This window comes from Gopherus flavomarginatus, chromosome 21 (genome assembly GCF_025201925.1).
Source record: "Gopherus flavomarginatus isolate rGopFla2 chromosome 21, rGopFla2.mat.asm, whole genome shotgun sequence".
Taxonomy (NCBI): domain Eukaryota; kingdom Metazoa; phylum Chordata; order Testudines; family Testudinidae; genus Gopherus; species Gopherus flavomarginatus.
In genome coordinates, this window is record NC_066637.1 from 6,300,189 (window position 1) to 6,327,401 (window position 27,213).

Consider the following 27,213-nt stretch of genomic DNA (forward strand, 5'->3'; position numbering starts at 1 on the left):
TGATATTTATCAGCATTAGAAATTACAAATCACTTTAAAATATGGCCGAATGTTGGTAACATGCTCTCATCTTAATTTTCAATTAACCAGTAGATAGTAGTTTAATGAGATTGTGCCTTTCAGAAGAGAATGGACACTTTAGGAGCCATAATTGAAAGACATTACATTAATATAAATTAGTGGAATTCTAAAACAAATGTCTCAGCCTTATGGCATCTTAATTATTTCTGGAATTTTTTACTTTAAAAGGTTTTAACATACATTATTTTTTTTCTTTTTAAATTTAACAGTGCTGCCATATTCCGCCTACAGGCAATGCACAGACGACTGTGTGCTGAACTGGGGCATGAAAAGGAACTTGAGTTGAAAATTGCTTCGATGCTGAAAGAAAATGTGTAAGTTAAGAAGTGAGAAAGAATTGAAGGGACTGTTCTTCATTACAGTTTTTATTATAGCAATTTAGCCCAAAGTCCTAAACCAACTTATTGATTAATTCCATTTGAAAGGGAGTGAACATAAAGCATGCAAATATATAATAAATGATATTTAAAGTGATCTAAAAATTAGAGACAGCAAAGCTTGTGACAAAGTTTAAAGGACATAAGTCGTCATTTTCTTCCCATCCTACACCATTTGCAATACTGTCTTAGAAGCTTGAAAATAACATCTCTGTATTCATTATGTAGTTTTGTGGCAAACATTTTTGTGTGTGTTCTGGAAGGAGCTGAAATGCAGACAGTTATTTTAGCAACTATTACTCCTTCAGTGTATAGAACAGGTGCCTTTATCAGGCTTAAACAGCATCATTAGAAATGTGAGCACAGCTGTAGGAATTGCAGGCCAAATTCTCTGCTGGTGTAAATAGGTGTAACTCCTCTGTTGGTGACCTTGAGCTGAAGTAGTTTAACCCTTGCAGCCTGAGCAGAAAGACACACTTCTGAAAAGCAAAGACTTCAGAAATTGACCTTTGATACTATCCTACTACACCAGCAATATTCCTTTTGCATAACAAGTCATTGGAGTTGTGCCCATGTAGATAAACAGATAATTTGACCTAGAATTTGGTTCATTGCAGTGATAGTGGAAAGAAAAATATTGTCTCTTTGTAGATCCCACTAAATAGCATTTATTGCTTTTCCAAATGTTTATGTTTTTGAGTTCATATTTTAATTTTGTCTGTGGCAAAGGTGTAGTGGATTTAATAAAATCTCACATAGACATTCTGAATCCTTTATTTGTCAGGTTAAAAATAGTTTCAAAGTAGATTTTTATTTTTGGGCTAACCTAGTAGAGAGCACATCATCAAAGAGTCAGTAAAATCAACAGCAATGCTTCCATTCACTTCTGTGAGATTGGGATTTGACTACTGATATTAGGGCTGTTTAGTGAGACTATTGCATCCTAGCTCTGAAATACACAGGAACTTGTATCTTTTACTTACTGTATCTTATCAATTTTTGTGTTTGTTTCCCATAGCAACTTATTGATAAAGGAATTTTTACTGAGAATTTTTTTTTTAAAAGTGCTTCACTTTCATAGCATCTCCAGTCAAGGATACAATTAAGTTCAGGGAAATGTCATCACTCTACTTCCATTATGAAGGTACATAAAGGCACCAGGATAGGGCAGGTATCTGCATCTCATCATCAGTTTGCAAAGAGCTGCTGTTTTCTAGTGTACCAGAGGGCCTTATCTAAGGTAGTGTGAATTTTCAAAAGGCATTGCGAGGTTAATCTTGAAGGGACAATGTGACAGTTGTCACCATTGTGGATCAGTTGAAGGACAGTCAATTCTTTGTGTCTTTCAAAATGAAAGCGGCCTTATAAAACACTGGTGCATATGGCCAGAGATTTGACAAGAGACTGCCCCTCTCTTGGTGACCTTGAGATAAAGCAACTTGACCCCCAGAGGCATGTTTGCACTACAGTTGGGATTATTTCTCTCAGTCCAGGTGGACAGCCACATGATAGCTCTGCTTGAGCTAGCGCACTAAAAGTAGCAGTGTGGCATGGGTGGCACCATGCACTAGCTATCTGAGTATGGACCAAAGGGATTATATAGGCTTGTACACATACCAAGCGCAATCTTCCAGCTGCAGTGAAGACATACCTTAGAGTCTGAGCAGAAAGAAACACATCTGAAAAGCAAAGACTTCGGAGCCGGACCTTGGATATTTTTGCCACCACACTAGCAGTGTTACTTTTGCAGAACAAGCACTCTGCATATTTATGTGAGGGAAGTGTATTCTATTTTTGTCAAGCTCTCCATCCTGCAGATGCCACAGTTTAAACTTGAATAGAGTCATTCCTTGGCTGTTACATAAAAGTTTTCCTTCAACTTTGTGCTGATGTTGGGGCCACATGGGAAATTGAGTAAATATCTGTCAGATTCAGCATAGTAAGCAAGAATTTTGAAAGACACCTGGACACTGGAGGTTCATTTATATGAGTTATATTCTTTGCTGTCTTTTGGAGAAACCAAATGCTTAATATACAAGGACCATGGAGAGTGTCTTTCTCTGTAAGTTAGGTATTTCATGACTGCAACTTCTCTAACTGTCTAAAGAATCTCTTGCAGATGTCAGAACTGATTCTTGTTTACAAAAGAAAGTGCTGCCTGTGCTACTGTTCCACCATTTCAAGTACATACCTACTCACTCTTTTGACGTGCACTTCAGCAGTCTTTCTCTTTCTTTTTCAGATGTGAGAAAAACACTAGGGACGTTTCAAAAAATCTCCTAATGTCAACATTCATAGGTTAACTTGGGTTTCTATTTCTCCCCTATTTCCTTAGCATCCACCGTGTACTATCCACTGAATGAGTATGATGCCATTTGCCAAAACATTAATGTCTCCAAATGTTGATTTTATATAAATTGCTATGTAATATTTTGGAGTAACTTACACGAGCTTCCACATAAAGCAAGGGCTTTGGAGAGTAGTGCTTGACCTCACATATACCCATGCAATTCCCTGTTTTGGAAATGATTTGTGGGCCAGATCCTTAGTTGCTATAAATCAATGTAGCTCTGTTTATTACAGTAGAACTATGGTGATTTACACCAGCTAGGGACATATACGTCCTTGTCTCATTCTGAAGTAGGAAGAAAGGTGGAGTGAAGTAGACATTTCTCCCTGTGATCCTTAATAGGAAGATTCTAACGTCTATCCTTCAATGTATTCTTACTGAATACATTATAATGACATTCCCCAGGGTGCAGTCTGGACTGTTGAACAGCTGTGTCCCCTCAATTTTCCAACGTGGGGTGACTTCTACACTGCTTCGCTGTTAGAGCAAGCACTCCTGGTCTGCTCACACACAGCCTCTAGCATGGAAATTACTCCCAACTATACTGTCGGAGTGCTATGATCAGCCACCCTTGAGCAACACCAGCAAATTCCCACTCCCAGACTTTCCCCCAGAAATACGCATCTTGTACTTCTCATCCCTCTCCTGGACAACACAAGCCCACTGTTTAGATAAAACAATAAAAAAAAGTTTATTAACTACAAAAAGATAGATTTTAAGTGATTACAGGTAATGAAGCATAAAAGTTAGAACTGGTCACAAAGAAATAAAAGGTAAAAAACAACACCTAACTTTACAAGCTAAAGTGAATTCAAAGCAAAAGTCTCTCTCACCACATGTTCTAGCAATATTACTGGTTGAATTCTTTTCAGGCAGGATATCTCCCTCAGTTCAATGATGCTTCCTTTGTCCTTCAAGTATTGTCAATGCCATGAGGAGAGAGGAAGGGAGAGATAGCTTGGCGGTGTCTGTTCTCCGTTTGTATACTTTTCCCTCTTCTTTGAGAATCATCTCCAGCTGGGGTTCAGGAGACAGAAAGTCTGTGGGGACAGGAACCTCCAGCTTATTTCTTTGACAAGATGTAAATTTCTTGCTCACACCGTTTTTCTTGCCAAAGAATGGCCACTTAACCAGGTGATAACCCATTTAATTTCATTGACACCTGGCTGAGGTGCCAGTTTGCCTTTTATCTCAGACGAAGTGGTTTGTGGCTGCTTCCCCAGATTTGGAATATGTTTTAGTAACATCATATAGTAGAATATTAAAACTTTACATACAATGTTGCCATACATATTTTCCCAGGATAATAATGATCAGCAAATCATGAATTTTCAGATAGCTTACAAGGCATAGTTTAGACAAACTGTATCATAGCCTTGAAAAAGGGGTGGATGTAGGAATGCAGACTGTCACAATTATGAACTGAATAATGTATAAAGAATTGTATCTATGCAGATTTACTAAGTTTCTAGTTCTTAAAAGGAAATGAGGGGGACGCAACATCAACAACCACAGAAAACTGATGCTGATGAGTGTAGCAACATAGGTAGCATGTATCAATTAGTGATCATCTCAAGTGTGCAGGTCACTTAGGATAATTAACTCTCCCCGTATCCCATTTGGAACCATTCTTAGTTTGAATAAAACAGTGTTGTGTTATTAGCTGCGGTCTCCCAGGCACCGCTTAGAGAACTATAATACTAAAATAATAGAGACAGTTTAGCAGCATTCTGTATTTTTCTGCTAAATTAACGTTTCATGCTCTTTGATGATGCATCACACTTACAAAATTATTCAGATGATAAAAAATAAAATGATATCTTTGCAGAAGGTAGCAGGCAAACTCTTTTATATTTTTGCACCAGCAGTTCAAATACTAATGCAGCCATATCAAAGCGTGAGTGCAAGCAGGAGCTTATAGACATGCTTAGCCAAATTATTAGCCAAAAAGTAGTATATCCTACTTCAGAATTACATAATAGCTTTAAAAAGCTTCTTTGATGCTTTCATTTGGTGTGTGATTTGCATTAAACCTAAAAAAAAAAAGAAAGTGTTGTTAAAGATTGTGACAGCCGAACAAGCCAAACAGATAGAAACACTTCCTGAAACAAGGCAAAGAAATGCTAGTTAAGTTGTGCTTTCTAATTCCTGATTCCATCTGAAAGCATTAGAATGTCCTAAGACTTTCACTCTTGCAGAGAATAGTTCTCTCCACATTCTGTGTCTGCCTCAGTCATATCCCTTTGTAACATGATGGGTAAAATTTTCAAGAGCACCAAAGTGATTTAAGAGCCTACATCTCATTTAGGCACTTAGGCCCTGATCCTCAAAGGCAGAGGTTTTCAACCTCTGGTCCATGGACCCCTGGGGGTCTGCACACTATGTCTAAGATTTCCAAAGGGGTCCACACCTCCATTTGAAATTTTTTTGGGGTATGCAAATGAAAAAAGGTTGATAATCACCGATCAAAAGTATTTAGGGATTTAACTCCCATTGATTTCATAGATCTGGGCCTTCGGAGCATAAGTTCTATTGAGTTGGGCTCCTAAATGTCTATGTCACTTTTGAAAATGGGACTTCAGGGCTAATTTTACTGGATGTGAATATTACAATTTCCAGGTCTGGCAGGTTCACATATAACAGGACCCTACACATTTTCCAGTCTCATGCAGTTCTAGGGCTCCATATTGTCTGTGATATGCACACAGGTTTCCCAGAGACTTCAATAGGATTTTACCCTAACACTTTGTCTCTGATCTTCATGGATGTAAAGGCATGGATATTTACACTTTAACTCAGATTTAATGTCCTGTATCACTCTAAAGCATCCTTAATGCACCCCTCATCATGGTATCTAGGCACCTTGGTCAAAACTCAGAATAGTCAACTCTAATGACCATCACTGAAAAAGCTTACAAACAAACTAGGTGGTTTTGAATAAAGAAAGCATTAAAAACATTCTTTACTGTCTAGTAAACATTCTGCCTTTCCTTATATTGGGTAAATACCAGTGTGAGGAAAAAGAGGAGTTTAAAGAGAAATATAAGTGACCTCTCTAAAAATCAGAAGTATTATTAATGCTAGCATTACCAGGATTTTTAGCTATAATGTCCTTTGAAACTAGCAGGGCATAGAGTAAAACATGGCTGAACTTCCTTTTTCACTGTGGAGCTGGTAGCACTGAATATGTGTAATTAATTGATAGAATATATGTAATTAATTGATCTGCTTTTCTTTCCCCAACTATCTTTGCCCATTTCATTTGGGTCCCTTTAATGAAAAACACCTCACCCTGTGCTTAAAAGGTATGAGATGTGGCAGATTGAAATTGAGCAGGGGAAATTTGGAAGCCTCCGGGACCAACTTGAGCAGGATGAAGAGGAACTAGAGAGACAGTGCAAAGAGCGGGCGGAACAGAGGATTCAGAAAGAAAAGACTGCAGCCCGGCTGGCAGAACGAAAACAACAGGTTGGAAAAAGGTAAGCACAATAACTGATAATCCACTTTCCTTTTCCCAACTATTTTAGCCCATTTCATTTGGGTATTGGAAAGGTTTGCTAACTCAAAGGATGCTAATTAGGAAGGCTCTTCATGTAGGTACTCACCACAGAATATTTACACAGGGAAATACAATTAAAGGGGCAGCATAAACCAATGGCAACAGTCCACAATCCTGCAGCCCTTGGGCAAGCAGAGGACCCCTTGACTTTAGTGGGAGCTGTTCGTACATCAAGACAGGAGGACTATGCCCAGCAGGATTTTATTTGTGTTTTGCAGAAAAGAAATGGAAGCCTGTGAGGCGTATGAGAGAAGACATCAAAAAGTAGTCGAAGATGCACACAGGAATCATGAGAAAGCGGTCCAGTTTCTGAAAAAATCTATGTCAAGGTTCCATTAGCTTTTCCCCTTGCTAGTGTCGTAACACATCTTCTGAAATGATACCTGATCCTCAGCCTTTAAGAGTAAACATTTTACAGCTAGATTACATTGTGACACTTAGCCCTTGTCTACATTACAAATGTATGTCAATATAACTACATTGCTTAGGGATGTGGATTTTCCACGCCCCAACTGACGTGGTTATACTGACCTAACCCCTGGTGTAGACAGCGCTAGGTTGACAGGAGGGACATAGCTACCACGTCTCAAGGAGGTGGACTACCTATGCCGATGGGAGAAGCTCTCCGATTGGTGAAGGTAGAATCTTCACTAAGTGCTACAGCGGCATAACAAGTGTAGACAAGCCCTTAGAAATCTCCAGCCATACCACTTAGTGCTGTGATCCTGCCAGGTCTCACAAGCTAAGCAGGGACTTGAATAAGAGGCCCCAGAGGAAAATCCAGATAGTGTGGGTGAGTCAGTAGTTGGGATCCTTCCTTTTGAGTCTGTTGTGACAATGTCACTCTGTGGTTTTAGGGGGCACTGTATTGCTGGAGGAGTTGAGTTTTGATTTAGATATACAATCCTGGACACTCATAGGCTCGTTGTTCCCTTGACACTTTTTAACCGGGGAAAACCTGAATTCCAAATCAAATGATTACATATCTTACTTACCTCTGACGTTTCAAATGGATATGGTAGTTTTCACTGTGTTTACTAAAACTGCTGCACAGTGTTTCTTTGCACTGTTTCTGTTACATCTCTGTATTGTACTTCAGTGGTAAATGAGATGAGCGCAATCTATGTTGCTTTATGTTTTTGTAAATAACTATTGTTAGTTTTTATTTTTATGCCAGAAGCTCTCTACAAAATATCTGTAAATCAACTATACGTGTATATTAGAACCTTATACATTGGAAAGGTAATTGTATATTTTCCCTATTATTCTTTGGTTTTTTCTTTGGCATTATGGACAAGGTGCCAACAATTAAGTCCAGTGAATTCATTACTTGACTCTTCTTGCTGAATCTTATATCTCAAGCAAAATATATTGTATCTACTAGAATAGAATCTAGGATCGTAGTAGTTAGAGATGGAAAAGACCAACTGGTTAAAAGATTAACCAAATACATTTTTCTTTATTGTTAATATTTAAATTCATGTTACTACTTATGGGATTTTCTCAGGCTTGATTTGGGGGATACCATGTATGAAAAAGCCCATATTTAGGGGTATATCTGTAGTCTGTAAACAGTAGAGCAACTTATGCAAGCATCAGCCTTTGAGGGTTTTAGTAAATGTCATTGTATGTCTTGGTTATATAACCAACACCTGAATTTTTACTATATTTTAGTGGCTAGACATTGATCTCGATATGAAACACACCTACTGATATTCGAAGTTTAAGAAAATACATTGTTGAGCAAACTATCTGAAAGACGTTGTGGCCCTTTGAAACTTAAATGGTTCTAAGTAGAAGACTCTTCCAAATGTTCTATTTTACTGTACCCATTATCATAGTTATCACAGTGTAATCTACAGGAGGAATGTTTGGCAACATTAACAATTACTGTTTGCCAGGTTAGTCATTTTAATGCTGAATGCTTCACAGCAGGACGCGAACCTGAAAGGCTTTATTCTACCAACAGAATTCGTCAGAAAGAAGCAAAGGAAGAACTGAAAACTCAGGAGCATATGGAAAAAAGGATGCAAGCTGTGCTGTCCCTGAAAAACAACATAACTTCCAATAGGGTACCTCTACAACTGCTAAGATTAGTAGTGATGCAATTGATTCTCTGGAGTGACAGATTTTAATGAAAACCATTTCAATGTTCAGCATGCCCCTGGTATGACATGACCTAGGAGTCTAGTGACTAAAGGTTAGAGTCAGACTCAGGGCCAAATTCAAATACCCTCACTCTCATTTAGTAAGTACCTTATTGCATAAGCAGTTCACTTACTTCAGTGGCACCACATCTAGAGTATGGTATTCCATGAGTAAGGGGATCAGAATCTGGCCTATAGGATGGTTGATTGTCTTGCTCTTAATACAGAAATATTTTATATTAAAATAAAACAGTTACAATAGTTTAAACCAACAGGAAAATGAAGAAATTCAGATTTAAGCCTATCATAATTTTGTTTTACCTGTTTGAACCTATGTATTCCAGAGTCTGAAAAGATGGTCTTAACTATCTTAACTAGCCACTGATTGTATTATAACCACCAATGTCTTCCACACGTTGCATAGAGTAACTTGTTTCAGGGGAGGGCCCTGGAGAAGGAGGTTGGAGGTCAAGAGACATGGTTCATGCATTTAGTCCTGACCCAGCCACAGCTCTTTGCCAGAAGCAGGAGTAATCTGTGTGAGCTGGGGGTGCAATTGACTCAACTATTGCAAATAAAATAAGGTACAATTAAAGAATTTTCAAAAACCAAACAAACCCAAAGACAAGTTCAACTATTAAAAAGAATAAAGCAACCTCTTGATAGAAACATCCACCACCAATCTGTGAATAGAGAAAGGGACTAAAATCAGATTCTGTATGTTGTTTTCCATATTGTGTGAGTAAAATATGTAACTGTTATTTGCATGACTTCGTAGGAAACCCTTCAAACCCTCCAGGTGAGGGACAAAGCAAAGGCTCTTGAGGCAAAAAAGCAAGAGGTGAAGATGAGAGGGGCTATTCTGGCAGAAGGAGGTGACATCACCAAGGAGATTTTTCTCCATAAACAGCGTGTTGAGTTAGAAAGGCAGAAGCAGTAAGCAGTCATTTCTTCGTGTACTTTTTACTCCAGGTCGATACTCATACAGGAGTGAATCTCCACCTCACTCCACTCAGAAACTGAAAACATTAAATCTATATTGCTGTTAGCCTTGCTACCCCAGGGAACTGAACTGATTCTTGGAATCTTGTGTAGCTAGAAACTATCAATCCAAATCCTCAGATCATATGAGTTGGCAAAGCTTTATTGCCTCAAAGAAGTTAGGTTGATTTATATCAGTTGAGTATTTGACTCATCTGTTTTCCCTTATAGTTTAAAAAAGCGTGAAGGAGTCACTGGTTCATATCCAAACCATGACCCCAACCTGCCACTGCAGCTGTGCAGGTACAACTTACCACACCTAAAGACACCCATTGAAGTCAGTGGAGCGCTGCATGGGAGTCAATCCACATGGATTGAATTGCACGATCGGGGTCTTTGTTAAGAACAAAGTTGTTGCCATCTAAGCATGACTAGATGGCCCATATGAATAGGTCTGAAGTTTTGTCCATTCTCTGGCCAGGTGTCCATGTCATGAAAACCCAGCAGATGGAAGTGGAACTCTTATTGACAGATGCACCAGTAAGGCTATGGATGACTGGCCAGGGAGACTTCTAGGTTAGGACTGAAGCAGATTGAGGAGGCAGTGTGGGGACTAATAACTAATGCACTTGATATCCGTAGAAATAGAAGACTTCAATCTTTGGAGCTGTGAACCAGACACTTTCACCAGCACTAAATGCACATTAAAAAAATTAATGAATAAACATTCTGCAGGGGTTATGGATACTCTGTCCTTGAAAAGACTGCCTTTTTTTTTTAGGCCTAATCCTTCATCTTTTTCACTATTTCCCCTTGTAATTTACATAGCAGTCCCAGTGTGGATCATATGTTCTGCTAGACTTGCTATTGGCTGTATATGACAGTATGTTGCTTAAAGCAGTTCCTTTCTAATTTCAGCTATTACTCTGCTAACTATTTCTCCAAGTGCCTTTGTTTTTCTCTTAGTCCTTTCTTCCCATAACAGAGATGATCTGTGCTCTGTCTCCTTTCTGAGTCTCAACCTGAGCATATGTCCCTGAATTATTTACAGAATAATTAATTCTTTAACCATTGTAATCTGTAATTTAATTTGTGCTGTTCAATTTTTAAAAGATAGCAAAATTACATATAAAATGTGATTTAGGGCTAATATGATGTTCTGTTATTAAACTTTCTGTAGACTGCAATGTAAACTCATGAACTAATTGTAGGGAAGAAAGATGGTCTTTAGGTAAGGCACAGCACTGGGAGTCAAGCATCCGCTGCCATTTCTGGCACTGCTACTTTCTGTGCCTTGGTTTCCCCAAATGTAAACTGGAGGTTACGCCACATAACTGCTTCACAGGAAGGTTGCAAGGCTAAATTAACTGTTAATAAAGCAATTTGTGATATAAGGGTCAATATATAAGTGCAAAAGGTAATGTCCTGCCTATATTTAGAATCAGCAATCATTTACAAACAAATCAGTTGAAAATGTAAACCTCAGAAGCTAATTGAATCTTTACTATAAATAATTTCTGTTTCTGAAAATTATACAGAACCTAAAGGAATATAGATGAAAGAAATAGAAATAGCAATTTTTCCTCTGGATTCTGTTAATTCCCTTCTCAACAGAATGGCCCCACTAACACTCATTTTTTTAGCTTAGCGTAACTGCCCTAGACTGCTAGCTAAAGTCTGTACTTTAAAGAGATATGGCTTCAACATCAGATAATTTCAGACAGAAGTGTGTTTTCTATTCCTACAAGTAACATTTAAGATTATGATAACCAAAAGAGAATAGAGAAAAAATTTCTTCCTGCTTTTTCAGTTTGTTTACTTTGTGTGTCGACTACACTTTGGTTATAGTCGGTTTCAACGATATTTGGTTTGGTCCTTGATACAGCACAGGGAGGAGAAAGAACATTTTAAAATATAAGAAAATGTTATTGCAAAAATCACAGAAATTGTCAGAGGGATTTAGGGGCAGATATAGGATCTCAAATTACTTCTCTATTTTTAAGGTACTTATATGGTCTCCATTACCATGGTATCTGAGCATCCCAAACTTTGTACTGTATTTATCCTCACAACATTGCTGTGAGGCAGAGATGTACTAGAACTACTAAAAGCACTAGAACTGCTAGTATTGGAACTGAGGCATAGAGAGACTGAGGGCTTGTTTACATAGCATGGCAAATGCACATTACAGGGGTGTGATTTCTAAAACACGCTAACCTGTTGTATACTAATTGTTCCATGTAGATCCTGCTGGTGTGCACTAAACATTACCTACTGTGCTTTAACATAGTATTGTTGGGTACTGTTAGGGGGCTTATTCCTTCACCCTCTCACTTCCCTGGTCCTTCTCACATGAACAGAGAGCAACAATACCCAAAGTCCAAAGGCGCAAACAATTCGATGTTTATTGGGGTGAACTTCCAGCAAGCATGATTCCAGTTTCCTTCCTCAGTGTCCCCCTTCCCAGCTCTGCCACCACAGAGCCTTGCCTGTGTCCCTGTTTCTGTTCCCATCTCCCCCTTTAGCAAAACATGATCCCAATTCCCCCATCCCCAGTCCCTGTTCTCAACCCTCCCACCCCACCTTACTTCCTGATTGACTGCAGACTAGATAGTAAAAGTTGAGTTCTGCTTAGCTATACATTAACCAATTACTATACTGAAATTTAACTAACCAATCCTAACATATTGTAACATGGTTATTTAATCAATTATATCCCACTACCTTAATTCGTTTACACCCAACAAAATTAATTATACAGCAGACAGAAACAATTACAGAACCAGACAGAGACCATGAAATAAACATACAAAACAATACAGAAGGGAGGATTTCACAACTACATCTATACAGACATAAGGGTTTTCCAGCTGTGTCTATTGATAAGTGAGTTCTTACCAGACCGAAAACTATTCAATTTCCTTTTACATGTTCTAGGCTATTTCATTTCTCTGGAGATGATAGATCGGCTCACCTTCCTAACAGCCCCAGATTGCCTTATTTCAATGTGACTAGCTTGGAATGTGAGGATGTGACCGTACATTTTCCAGTTTATAGCTGAACTCTGCTGCTTAGCTTAAGAAATAGGCCTCAGACTGTCACAGTAAGAGAAGGCCATTACACAGACAGACAGTGATTTTGATTCTTTCTTTTATACCTCTATAACTAGCTAAGTGATAAGAATACACCTAAATTCTTAAAGTATAGGCCTTTGCAGACAGGCCTGAATATCTATATCCTAACAGGTACTTTTTGTATGCATTAGCACAATCTAAAAGGACTAATTAGTGTGCTTTAAAAATCACACCTCTGTAGTGCGCAATGATATACTGTGTAGATGTGCCATAAGTGAATCACTTAAGGTCACACAAAGTCTGTGGCAGAGCAGAGACTTGAATCTATGTCTACCAAGTCCCAGGCTAGTGACCTAGACACTAGACAGTCCTTTGAGTTCTTTTATTATAAACTGACTAGATCGCAAGTTTACAATATCCCATTAAAAGATAAAGCTGAAGTGAGTCGAGAACATTACAGTTTGAAAATCTTACGTCACTTTCAGCCTTGGGGAATGGGCCCTGATATCCTTCCCAAATAAGTCTTTTTAAAAGTCATAGTTGAAAATATTTAGTCTGTAGAAATAAGTAGAAATCATTAAAATCCCATGGTATCTTGACATACACAGATCATCACTGCAGTATAGCTTAAAGGCTCAAAAAATCTGGATCCTTTGGTAGTATTGTTCGTGCACAACAATGGCTTCTCTCTTACTTTCTTTCTGGTTTCTGTTCATTTTTTAAATTCTTTAATACAGAGAATTTACAGAACAGCAGAAATCTAGAAAAATTGAGATTGTAGCTCGGATTTTGCAAGAGGAAGCGTATGTAGAGAAGCAGAAAAAACATCAAGCTCGGGCAGAGGCACTTAGGAGTCAGGGTAAACTTCAGGATTCCTTACAGTGGAGAATCAAAACATGGCAGTATATTGAGAATGCCTGTGAAGATCCAGCTGCAGCAGTACTGCAGGTAAGCAATGCTATTATACCTAACAACCTTTAGAGAATTGGTCAAATGTTTTAGGGCTGCTGTTATCAGAGTGGCAGGGAAATAATATTTTTTCACCCCTGAAAATTAATAGTTTGAGTTGGTGGTTATGAACAAGCATTTGCATTGGCTAGAGCCTGGTGCTGTAGAGTACAATGTGAGCAGGCAATGGGATAGTTCCCCCATCAGGTATCTCAATAGTCATCAGTATCAGTCTGCTAGTCCAGTTCTGACACTCTCTTGAGATGGAACACTTCCTTATTTAACTCAGAAGTAAAATGTAGTTGTAGGCTTAGTTTCAGATTAGTGTTTGTCACAAGTGACAAACACAGCTCTGTTTGGAGCCTCTCCACGCAGCTTTTATACTAAGCAAGTGGGGTAGTTTTTTCAAGACTTGTTATTCTCCTTAACTAGTGCCTACAAGTATTTTACCTCCATAATATTCCAGGCTTCCGCTGGTTCAGAGAGAAGGAGGGTGCAGTTTTGTCCCCAGCTTAGATCCACCCATGTGACTTCTGGTCTGGTGTAAGTCTTTGTTATTTAAAAAAAAGAAAAGAAAGGAAAAATGTATCTGCCGGTGAAAATAGGCACAGTACAACTTTGTTAAAAACAACACATGAAATTGGGCTGCATCATTTATTAGAGGTTGAAGCAGCTTCCTGGCAGTACACATTAATGAATAACCTTATGCCTGAACATTAGTTTCCAGCCTACTAACTCCTGCAATTGACATGATGTGATTTCTTGTAACATACGGTTTTCACTGTGCACAATGTCTTAGAGATTAATTAGCATAAAACAGTCCCAGACATCCATACTTCATAGCCTATTAAAATATTATTAAGTGTCTGTTCTTAAGGTATTGCTGCTGGAGTAAAACAATAGTTTCAATAGTCCCTTGGAATTTTGCTCCTGTCTCATTGTAGAAGTCTTGGCGCACTCCATCAGCTTGTTCCTTAGTTGATGACAAATCTAGTTCTGTGATGGATTTTTCTGAAACAGCATTGCAAGATACGAGCCATGAAAATGATGATGAAGAGGCGAATGAGACTCTAGCTGAGCCAGAGTTTACAGGACTTTGGAGTCAAGAATGTAACTTATACAAGGTAAAACTTTTAATTTCTCATTTTATTCCCTGCGTTTTTCCCACTGTTAGTTTCCTAGAAACTGGACTTCTCACTGCCTTTAGAAGTTTTTCAACTCTTGCTATCACTGTGTGAATGTGCACTCAAAGTCTTGCATGAAGAATTCATTTGAAAGTTTTGTTTTAAAGAAAGTACCTGCAGATGCAAATCTTAACAGAACCACTAATGTGTTAAAATACTTATCAGTCAAAGTAGTTGAAGTTTGCCACTATATTCTCATAATGTTTGTTCTCTTATATAGAGAAAATTAACTGGCTTAGTTTTAGTTCCAAGATTTGTGGAGACATATATCACTTCATGTTTGCTGGTTTGTTTGACTTTTAAAACTGAACATGACATTCTGTTGAGCTGGTAATGAAGATCATTTCATGTGGAAAACATTTTTTTTCACCCAGTGCTTGGCATAGAAAACACATCTTTCAGTATAGCAAAGTAACAACATTTAAAGCTCTGATCAGAAATAAATAATGTACATATGCAAAGTGGAAACTGATGTTTTCATAATGTTGCCAAGCTCTTGCACATTTTCCTAAGGCACATACCTTCCATAGATCTCTTTTTTAAGTCACATGTGATCTTGAGAGTAGAATTTAGCATCAAAGGGCACCATCAGTAAAAATGTATTTTCTTTCCATGGAAAAAATAAATTGGCATCAAAGCTGAGATGGCTGTAAAGTTAGTTGACTTTGTTGAGCAGTCAGTCACTCAGGAAGTTCAGAAAAAGACTCACTTTAAGTGGGGAAGAGGCAGTATTGCTGTATACAAAAGTCAGAACATAGTGTTGCCCAGGTGCAAAGTACAAAACAAGTGGAAGGTTGGAATATCTTCATACAGAAGTTGGGAGGCTGGGTTCCAGCTGAAGAGAAGTAGCAAAGAAAGAAGCCAAACAGGGTTGACAAGATTCCAGTCACAGGCTCCTCTACCAACTATGGCATTCTTCTCGTACAAAATATCCTTTATAAACACCTCTGATCAGTTATTTATAGCCCCCGAAGTCCTTGCTTGTTGAAGTCAAGAGAGTTGCACATCAGGGATAAATTTGGCTCACAGTGTTTCAGATGAACAAGTATGTATAATAAGAGCTTAGCGCAGCCTTAACCCAGTAAGCTTAATTCAGCTCCAAAGCTTAGTTTTAGCACAATAGCTTCACTGGAAAGAAATCACAATATTTTGCAGTGTTTGTAAATTTCTGTAGATGACTAAATTTTTGCATTTGCAATTCCAATTAAATGATTATTTTGTTTGTATGTTGGTCTCTCTGTAATGCTAGCCAGTTTTCAAGTAAACAAACTGGAGACAACATAGGCCAGTGTAAAAGTGCGGAAACAGTTTCTCATTCAGTGGCAAAAGTACGTACTTCTCTCATATTTCCATTAAGCCAATCCTACTGTTCATACTCAGGGTCAGGTTTTGCTCTTAGTTATATCAGTGTAAACCTGAAGTAACTCCACTGAGTACAATTTATTGTTAAAATAAATCCTCTTACAAGCTTCCCTCTGTTGAGATAATTTTTCCCAAGATGCTTTGAGAGCCTTGGCTAACAGGCATCATGAAGTGCAAAATATTCCATTATTGATTCTAATTTCTGTGTAAACACTGCACTATCATGTGACCAGTTAAACACAATATACTGGAAAGCAGTACAGACCCACACCATGAAATGGACATGCTTAACAACAGGAACCATTCTTGAACTTAATGGAGCCACTCCAGATAGGTACTGATGTAGCGGATGACAGTGTCTGTCCTTCTGTCTCATTGACACAAGTAAGGGTGTTTTACCTGGTTGAGGGCTGTGTACGTCTTCTGGATTTGCCCTTGTATTTTCTGAGCATCTAACCTCTTTACAGTGGTAAAGAGATTTTCACGTCCAGATGCTGATAACCCAGAATCTCTCATTCACTCTTTATACTATGTTAAACCCAGAGAGTGAGAGGCGGGTGTGCAGCTGTCAACATTGTGTTGCTTTTTGGCTGGTAAGCAGCTGGGCTTCTGATTCCCTCCTGCTCAGAGACTGGATTTATTTATTTATTTGTCACTATATAAAATGTGTTTATAGTGTTGTGACATTACCCAGGGTACAATCTGGATTGATGAACAGCTGTCCTCCCCCAGATCTCCAACCTGGGGTGCCTTTTACAGTGCTTGGCTGTGAGAGCTATCACTCCTGGTCTGCTCTCACACACCTCTAGCACGTAAATTACTCATAGATTTACTGCAAGACTGCTATGGCCAGCCACCCTTGAATTTAGGGGCGGCTCCAGACACCAGCATGCCAAGCACGTGCCTGGGGTGGCAAGCCGCGGGGGGCACTCTGCCGGTCGCCGTGAGGGCAGCAGGCAGGCTGCCTTTGGCAGCATGCCTGTGGAGGGTCTGCTGGTCCCACGGCTTCGGTGGACCTCCCGCAGGCTGCCACCGAATTCGCGGGACCGGGGACCTCCCGCAGGCAAGCCGCTGAAGGCAGCCTGCCTGCCATGCTTGGGGCGGCAAAATGCCTAGAGCCACCTCTGCTTGAATTACACTGCAGAGCATCACCAGCAAATTCCCAGACCCGGACTTTCCCCCCAAAATGTGTGTCTTGTACTGCCCAGCTTTTTCCTGGACAATAAAAGTTCATATAAAGTCTATCATTTTATTAACAGAAAATGATATACACAAATCTTGTCCAACGCTGTTTCCTTTGTTCTTCAGGTGTTGTGGAAACCTTGGATAGACAGAAGGGAGGAATAGTTTGGGGCGCCTTCTATCTCTTCTTATAGTTCTTTCTCTTCTTCGAGAATCATTTCCAGCTGAGGTTCAGGAGACAAAAGTCTGTGTGGACAGGAACCCTCAGCTGTTTCTTTTGTCAAGATGTAGATTTCTGACCATGTCCTCTTTCCTACCAAAGAATGGCCACTTAACCAGGTGGTAGTCCATTTGATTTTGTTGACACTTGGCTGAGACGTTGGCCTGGTTTGTGACTCTTCCTCAGACTCAGAACATGTCTTTAGTAATATCATAAGTAAAATCCTGTAGCTTTATGTAATATGTTGCCCCCCGTCCTGATTTTTCACATTTGCTGTCTGGTCACCCTAAGTGTGTGGCTGGCTCTAGCCGGGTGGCATGGCAGCATGGTAAGGGGGCAGGGAGCAGGGTGGGATAGAGGGCAAGGGAGTTCGAGGGGTGGTCAGGGGCTCAGGGTGTGGAGGGGGTTGGGGTGGTCAGTGTGTGGGGAACAGGGAGGTTGAATGGGGGCAGGAGTTCCAGGGGTGGCCAGGGAGAAGGGGTGGTTGGATGGCGTAGAGGTCCAGAGGGTGGGGGAGCAGTCAGGAATGAGAGGAGGGGTTGGATGGGGCAGCTGGGGGCAGTCAGGAAGGAGAGGGGGGGTTGGATGGGGACGGGGGGGCAGTTAAGGGTGAGGGGAAGTTAGGGGTAGCGGGTCCGGGGGCGGTCAGGGAGAAGGGGTGATTGGATGGGGCAGGGGTTTTGGGGGGTCATCAGGAAGGGGGGGAGGTCCAGGGGTGGTCAGGGGACAGGGAGATGTGGGGGTGGATGGGGCAGGGGTCCAGGGGGGCCATCAGGGAACAGGGGGGATTGGATGGAGCAGGAGTCCCGGGGATCTGTCAGGGGCGAGAAGCAGGGGAGGCTGGATAGGGGATGGGGGCCGGGCCAATGCTGCCTGTTTAGGGAGGCACAGCCTCCCCTAACCGGCCCTCCATACCATTTCTGAAACCCAATGCAGCCCTCAGGCCAAAAAGTTTGCCCACCCCTGGGGTTTAGAGGCATGGAAAAAAGAGGATGAGTTGTTGAAAAGATTGAGACTGTTTAGTTTAGAGGGGAGACAAAGAGTAGAGGTATGATAGAGGTATATAAAATAATAAATGGTATGTGAGGGGAAGTCAGGTGCTTGAGTTTATTCTTGTGTGTTATACAAGAGCCTGGGGACATTCAATGAAAGAGAAGACATTTAAAACTGATCAAAGGAAACTTCTATACAGCACACACCTAGTCCCACTGGGAGGTTTCTTTCCCTTACTGATGTTTACATGAAACATAAAATGTCTGATTCCTTTCAGCTGGCTGAAACCCTGAAGGCACAATTTCGGTCTTTTTGATTTGCATAAACTGATGGACAGAATTTATCCTCCAGCTTCTGGTCCCTACAATGAGGCAATAGTAAAACTCATGTGATTCTTTATCATGATACCCAAGTATTTTGATTATTAATTGCATCATTTTTGACTATTTTCCACTTGCTTAAACTACAGGCTATAGTTTGGTAACCAGCAACAAACTGCCATTTGGGCTTTAGCTCAGTTCGGAATTGAAACAAGGGTGGAGAGGATCAGCAACAGTACATAAAATTCCTCCTCAGTAGATTGTCCCGTAATGATTATCATTATGTGGATGGAACTTTTGGAAGAGTGCTAGTAATCAGAAAGAGAACTTAAAATGAGAGGGTTGAATGCCTAAATATTTACTGTAACACCTTCTATCTATTCAGTTCCCTGCCACTTTACCTCTTATATAGACGACAGTTTTCAGTACTTGTATTCAGCTGTTCCTCTCCTTGACTCTTTAAATGTAAAAAGAGAAAAACCTGAATTATCTGGAGGAAGTGAGAAATGGCCCAAACCACATATTTCCTTGTTATGCAATATATTGGAATTACACACATGTTCAAAACGGCACAGGCAGATTTTCTTAACGCTTTTGAAAAATTGGGCCTATAGTCTTTTTCTTTTAAATGATAGCTTCTTCAGCTTTTCCTGAAAGGGCCACATTCTACTTTCTGATAACTTTATCCATCTCTGTGGAAACTCCATGCATGCATCTGAGAGCAGATTTGGCAAATATGTTTTGTTAACCTACAGCAGTGGTTCCCAAACTTGTTCCGCCGCTTGTGCAGGGAAAGCCCCTGGCGGGGCAGGCTGGGCCGGTTTGTTTACCTGCCGCGTCCGCAGGTTCGACTGATTGCGGCTCCCACTGGCCGCAGTTCGCTGCTCCAGGGACATACTGGCCACTGCTTCCAGCAGCTTCCACTGGCCTGGAGCAGCAGACCGCAGCCACTGGGAGCCACAATTGGCCGAACCCACAGACGCAGCAGGTAAACAAACCTGCCCAGCCCGCCAGGGGCTTTCCCTGCACAAGCGGCAGAACAAGTTTGGGAACCACTGACTTACAGTATCATATTCTCTTCTTACTGTCTAGTCTAGAGAATACATTGAGCCTGATTTTCAAGAGGCCTCAGATTAGCCTTTAATTTTGAATGCATAACCATTTGTCTGTCTACATGCTGCATTTGCACATACAAATCAACTGGTTATACACCTAGCTATCCAATCAGTGCCTGCTAATTAAAATATGAAAACTGAGTTTTCTAGAACAGATTTAAGGCACAAATTTGTAAGCTCAAAATTAGGGTTCTGTTCTGAAAATTTGGTGAAATGCAAGCATGTTCAAAAAATCTGTGAACTATGGTTTCTTATCAATAAATTACCATTTTTATTGATTTCAATTATTAGGTACCAAAAGATGAAACAGATCCAAAACCACTAGGTGCAAGTAAAATGGAAAGAAAGATTTTCACTGAAAACTTGGAGAAACTTCGAAGTGGAATTATTCGCAAACAAGTTGTGTCCGATCATGAATTTAAGGGGTGTCCTTTTTATAGCAAACCAAGTCTTATTCACTTCAAGGTTGGTGCACATTTTGCATTGTGGCTTTGTGTATTTACTGTATATACAAACCAGTGTCTCAGTCAAAAGCTCATTGCAATCAAAGGCAAGACTCCCATCAACTTAAATGGGCTTTCAGACTTTAAGGAATTAAAACAGTCAGAAAGGTCAGCACATAATCTGAAGCTGCCTGAAGAGATACAATTATGTGGTTCTTGTTAGGCTATGTTCCATGCTAATCAATTAAAAATAAATTACTTACTCCTGAAACAGTTATTAGGTTATGTGGCATAAATACAATATTAATGTAATAAAAAGCTGCTTAAAGAAAGTCGTGTATCCCACTGTCAGATATAATTTAATTATGAACAGGAACAATAGCTTTCTAGTATTCAACACAATGTCACATTCTCCTCCTTTTCGCCCCCAGACCCACCATGCGCTGTCACCTCTTACAGAGCCAGTTTCTGGGCCACTGTGAAATGTTCCCCAAATAGGCACACTTTAATGATTTCGTAGCATCAAATATGAACTCAACTTTTCAGCCAGCCTCATCCCTATTCGTGGTCAGTGCACCAAAGTTTATTCCTTCAAGGGACATGGGTAAGCTAGGTGGTAGGTATATAACTGATATACAGACCATACTTCCCAAGCTGTCTGCCCTGCTCTGGAATATCTCCTACTATGGAGTACTGGAAGAGTGGGCTCTCACTGGGTGTAGAGGGATGGCAGAATTGGGTGGAAATATCCTCCCTCATGCAGCCTTTCTGCTGTGGTTTTTCATATATATGGGAGAAAACACATAGTGGGGCAGGGCTGGTTCTAGCCCTAGCGCTTCACGGATATGATATATGCAGGCTTCTTGCTTCAGAGTGTTAACTCCTTAGCAAACTTCTCTAGCTCTTAGGTATATTTATGCTTGAGGGCAGGTGGAGCATGTTCCAAGCCCCCTATTGTCCCCTGGTATTATAGCTCTTTTATTTTGCCAGTTCATTGCAATGCTTCCCTGCTCAGTTTTTTGAGAACTAAATTTGTTTTACTTAAAGATTCTGATATCCCTTATGAAGCTTCAAACTGGTGGCTTTTCAGCAGTGAATTTCTGAAATTTCAGAAAGCGTTTTGCCATTTTGGACAGTATCATTTCCCCATTTAAAAACATGCCCAAGGAAAACCGTGAACATGCTAGAAAAGTGAAGTGGCTGTATCCAAGCAGACACACAACTCTCTGAAAGAATCAAACTGAAGTCAAGGTTCAGGCAAGATGCGAGAAGTCTTTTTAAATCTTAAAGTGCATTATCAACAAGACTGAAAGCTTTGCCTTTATGTGCCCTGTCCTTCGGCAAACACTCTAGTGATCATTTCATATTTCTTTTCATATGGAACTAAACAAAGGATGACAGCCTCATAAACAGATGAGAGCCAGAGGAAGAAATCTTCTTACCTTATTCTGTTGTGGTTGGAGTTTCATACACAATTTTAGTAATGAATTATAAGCTCATTCCAAAAATATGGTTAGCGTGAAGTTCCTATTACTTCAGAAAGGTTCACATGGCCCAATTTTCACCTAGTAGCTTCCACTGGTGGATATAGAGCCCATTTGAAAAGCCAATCGCTTCACATGCCTAAATGCAGCTGAGCTTTTTTGAAAATCTTATTCTAATTGTGGGTGCTGAGCACTTTTAAAAATCTGATAATTAGATTACATGTGAGATTTAAAAGTATCCCCATGTTTAAAAAGACCAGCAGATCAGCTCTTAACTCTTTTGTAGTTTCCTCTATTCCATTGTTACCTCTCTTTTTACTTGCAGAATAATTCCTATTTCCTTTACGGTGACTGCAGGCACACTGACTGACTGGGAGCCCCCTTCTTAGGAGGCCCAGATGAATCAGTGAATTAGTGCTATATGCTATCTGCACCTATAATAGATGGTATTCATATTTGTAAACAATTTGCAAATTAGCGTTAATCTACTGTTGGGTAATTATTTAGCTTTCCTTGTTAATAATATGTAATTCATTGATGACAATGCGCCTATAAAATACAGTTCTAAAAGGCAGTAAATAATACCTAACACATGTGTAGCATTTATAATTTTCACAATTCCATTTGAAGTCAGTGGGAACTGCTGCTACAGGATTCCACCTTTAGAACTGGGACCCTTTGACCTAGTGTGTACTGGGGAAGGGTATGCACTGGGAAAATTTCCTCTAAATCCTAACCAGTTTTAAAAAACTAGCTGGAGCCATAGTGTAGATTATAGTTTAATGACTGATTTCAAAACTGTCTTGGAGTTTCTGGTTCTCAGTCCTGTGCTCAGAGTACTAGACCCTGAATCAAACATTGATGTAATAATATTCTTATATGCATTCACTGCAGGCAACCAATAAAATGGCTTGGAAACATCAAGTTGTGCACACAGCCGGCTAATGCTACCACATGATCCTATTACTAGTTCCCACCTCCTTCTTGCTGTTTGTTGCCCAGTTGTGTCTCTTGTCTTAAAGTGGATTGTTTGGGGCAGATAAGCTTCCTAAATGTTTTTGTACAGCACTTAGTATAAAGGGCCATGATCCTCATAGGGACCTTTGGATGCTACTGCAGTACACGTAAAAAAAAAAAAAAATCATTATCACATGTGAAAATGCTACCAGCTCCATGAAGGTGTGATTTAATCTATGTGCTATTTCTAGGATTTTGATGTTGGTAAAACCTACAAAAAGAAGATAATTTTGATAAATGCATCCTACAGTGTTAACTTCTGTAAGCTGGTGGGAGTCAGTGAGCATCTCAAGGATTTCATCAATATTCAGTAAGTAAACAGGCTCAAAATCTGAGAGGATGATTTATTGCACCCTTAAAATCAGAACAATCTGATAAAGTTACAAGCAGGAAGCTCTTGTATTTATTGCATTTATATTTTATTCTCAGTAGAGTCAGTTCTGTTAAATAGAGCTGTAAAAAATTACCTTCCAAAACAAATCTCATCTCCCTTTGCTATTCCTTCTTCCTTTTCCCATCTCTCATTTATGTCATGTACAGTACGAAAGCATAGCATCAAGGTCATTAGATTCCTTATGTGAACCCTCTACCCTTGTGCTTTAAAAATGTGCTAATGGGATTTTATTTACGACCATCCGCTCCAAAACGTAAATTGCAGCAGACATAACATCTCTGCTGAGACTTGGGGGGAAAAAAAGGGTGGCTAAAATTAGACATCTAAATCCAAATGTAAGCACTTAAATGAGGCCATAGTTTGCAATAGTTCTGAGAAACATTCATTTAGGTGTCTGGACACAGAATTAGGAGCCTTACTTCAGGCATCTTTTTTTAAGATGTGCTCTTTGGCAAGATGACCTGTCAGTTGTTGACCCTTTTTACAGAAATGTGTTGAATAAAATCACTGTACCAAAGATGTTCAAAATGCTAGGACAACACTCACAGTGGTACCTTTGGTCATTTATTCCGATCCTGCAGAGGCCTCATGCATCCTGCTTTATGAAATGAGGCTCAAAGAGCTTGGCTTGTTTAGCCTAAACAAAAGAAGGCTGAAGGGAGATATGATTGCTCTCTATAAATACCAGGGAGAGAGATGGGTTATTTAAGTTTAGCACCAAGGTGGATATAAGAACAAATGGATATAAACTGGCCATCAAACAAGTTTAGGCTTGAAATTAGGTGAAGGTTTCTGGCCCTCAGAGGAGGGAAGTTCTGGGACAGCCTTCAAAGGGGAGCAGTTGGGGGCAAGAAAACTGACTTTAAGACTCAGCTTGATAAGTTTATGAAGGGACACTATCCCTGCCCATCATGGCTAAAAGCCATTGATGGACCTATCCTCCATGAATTTATTGTGTTCTTTTTTGAACCTTGTTATAGTCTTGGCCTTCACAACATCCTCTGGCAAGGCGTTCCACAGGTTGACTGTGCGTTGTGTGAAAAAATACTTCCTTTGGTTTGTTTTAAACCCACTGCTTATTAATTTCATTTGGTGATCCCTAGTTCTTATGTTATGAGAAGGAATAAATAACACTTCCTTATTTACTTTCTCCACACCAGTCATGATTTTATAGAGCTCTATCATAGCCCCCCTTACTCATCTCTTTTTCAAGATGAAAAGTCCCAGTCTTATTAATCTCTCCTTATATGGCAGCTGTTTCATACCTCTAATCATTTTTGTTGTCCTTTTCTGAACCTTTTCAAATTCCAATACATCTTTTTTGAGATGAGGTGACCACATCTGCATGCAGTATTCAAGATGTGGGAATACCATGGATTTATGTAGAGGCAATATGATATTTTCTGTCTTATCTATCCCTTTCTTAATAATTCCCAACATTTTGTTCGCTATTTTGACTGCCGCTGCACATTGAGTGGATGTTTTCAGAGAACTATCCACAATGACTCCAAGATCTTTCTTGAGTGGGAACAGCTGATTTAGACCCCATCATTTTATATGTATAGTTGGGATTGTGTTTTCCAGTGTGCATTATTTTGCATTTATCAACATTGAATTTCATCTGCCATTTTATTGCTCAGTCACCCAGTTTTGTGAGATGCTTTTGTAGCTCTTCAGAATCTTAACTTAACTATCTTGAGTAGTTTTGTATCATCTGCAAATTTTGCCACCTCACTATTTACCCCTTTTCCCAAATCATTTATGAATATGTTGAATAGGACTGGACCCAATACAGACCTCTGGGGGACACCACTATTTACCTCTCTCCGTTTTGAAAACTGACCATTTATTCCTACCCTTTGTTTCCTAATTCCTACCCTTTGTTTCTGGTAATTACATGAAGGTCTTTAGACAAAATAGAATTGAATTTCATATAGTTCCTTCCATATTCTAGCTGCTTGAAAATCCCCAGCCTTAACTCATTTCTTTTTAAAGACACCTAAGGAAGTTAGATGCTCACTTTCCACTCACACATTGGTGACAAGACGATTTGTTATAAATTAACTGCACAGAAAACCACTGGAGTGTATAGACATGGACCAGAATTTTCAAAAGGGCTCAGCAGCCACAGCTGAGATCAGATTTTAAGATCCCAATTAAGCACCTAAATAACTGGTCAGATTTTCAAAGGAGCCTGGCATCCAGCAAACTGAGCACTTTTGAGAATCTGACTATTTACTTAAGTGCCTACAAGGGAGTTGATTTTTTTTCTGAAAATCTGGTTCCAGTTGTGGGTGCTGAGCATTTGAGAATCTGGCCGATGTAGGATAACTGATTCCTGCTCCAAATATCTTGCAATATAAATAAATAGACAAAAAAGAGTGAGGCGGGATGGGGCATAAGAATTATCTGACTTTTTCTTCTACCTAAAATCATTAATATTCCATGCCAGTGGGAAGGGAAAAATTACTTGGTCTTGCAAAATGAGGATTAAGAGAATAGTGGTTAATCTAACGTGCCCATCTCTGTAGTATCTAAGTGATAATGAACAAGGGGCTGATCCAAAGCTCATTGAAGTAAATGGAAAGACTCCTGTTCACTTCAGTGGGCTTTGGTTCAACCCCTGAATGAATACTTCTGTTGTTTTTTACTTAATGTATCAGGCACTATGAAAAAGGCAAAGAACCACCCTGGTAATTAGAGAAAAGGGACCTGAGTTTCTGTCTGGGCCACTAAAAGGGATTTTACATTAACATATAAATTGTTTCGCCTATCCAGTTGCCCTCCTCTGTGGTATGGGTCAGGTTAACTTCCTGATTATTGGTAGTTCATATGAAGGCTAAGATGAAAAGAGCTGATGAAATAAAGGAATAGAAATCTTTATAACAAAGATCATTTAAATGGAAATTTCTAGGGATGTTTACATCAATTCTTTAACATAATATTGACAATAGATTGTGTAGCAAAATATTTTGTCCTGTTGGAACAGATTCCAATAAATGACTATATTGATAAATTCCTTTGTATACCTATGAATCAGCAAATGAGAGCATCGCGGGTCTTTCTTTTTAAGCATTCTTCATGGGCTAATCTTAGAGTGAGATGTTCTGAAACCACAAAAATATCAATTATTCCCACAAGAATTCACTGTAACTTTAATTTAAAAAAAAGGAAATATCACATTTATTTGGAACTCTATTAAACCAAACAAAAGAAGACCAATTATGATCAGGCTTAAAGGTGAAAAAAGGCAGTATTGTGTGTGTAAATGCTATTTATTAACAGATGAAATAGCTTGAAGCAGACTTGCTTGCTCTGCATGTAATTGAAAATCAAAGTTGCCAATTCTTCAGGCTAACCTGAGGAAATAATTTCTGACATTGATGTTTCTGTTGTACCCCAGTGAAGTGACACAATATATTCCACACTGAAATGCACAAGTCATGTTACTACAATAACTGATTTCATACTCGAGAGATTCTATTTTACAGCTCACTGCCCTCTGCCACTTTGTAGTGATAGGATGTGCCTTGAATTTCTAGCCACCTCAATAAGATAAGCCATGGTGCTTAACAAGATCTGGATGACCTTGTAAACTGGAGTAATAGTAATAGGGTGAAATTTAATAGTGAAAAGTGCAAGGTCATGCATTTAGGGATTAACAACAAGAATCTTTGTTATAAGCTGGGGACTCATCAGTTGGAAGTAACACAGGAGGAGAAGGAACTCTGAGTATTGGTTGATCACAGGATGACTATGAGCTGCCAATGTGATATGGCGGTGATAAAAGCTAATGTGATCTTGGAAAGCATCAGGTGAGGTATTGCCAGTAGAGATAAGAAGGTTTTAGTAACCTGGTAAGACATCATCTGGAATATTGTGTGCAGTTCTGGTCTCCCATGTTTAAGAAGGATGAATTCAAACTGGAACAGGTACAGAGAAGGGCTACTAGGATGATCCGAGGAATGGAAAACCTGTCTTA

At 39.5% G+C, this 27,213-nt stretch overlaps 2 protein-coding genes across 9 annotated transcripts in view; one reads left to right on the top strand and one right to left on the bottom strand.

The window, feature by feature from the left end:
• CFAP74 (cilia and flagella associated protein 74) overlaps window positions 1-27,213 on the top strand; it is a 96,183-nt gene that overhangs the window by 20,841 nt on the left and 48,129 nt on the right. For 7 of the 8 annotated variants that reach the window (XM_050931626.1, XM_050931628.1, XM_050931629.1 and 4 more), the window contains 9 exons: window positions 291-395; window positions 6,114-6,287; window positions 6,586-6,696; window positions 8,337-8,439; window positions 9,293-9,450; window positions 13,307-13,517; window positions 14,462-14,641; window positions 20,185-20,358; window positions 23,029-23,147. In XM_050931626.1, the coding sequence (XP_050787583.1) occupies window positions 291-395; window positions 6,114-6,287; window positions 6,586-6,696; window positions 8,337-8,439; window positions 9,293-9,450; window positions 13,307-13,517; window positions 14,462-14,641; window positions 20,185-20,358; window positions 23,029-23,147 (1,335 nt within the window). The other variant, XM_050931630.1, reaches the window with a different exon arrangement.
• The window catches only part of CALML6 (calmodulin like 6), a 208,329-nt gene continuing 184,629 nt past the window's right edge, over window positions 3,514-27,213 (bottom strand). The window contains exon 7 of the mRNA XM_050931667.1: window positions 3,514-4,841. The gene's annotated coding sequence lies outside the window, so the exon portion shown is untranslated. The remainder of the gene's footprint in view (window positions 4,842-27,213) is intronic.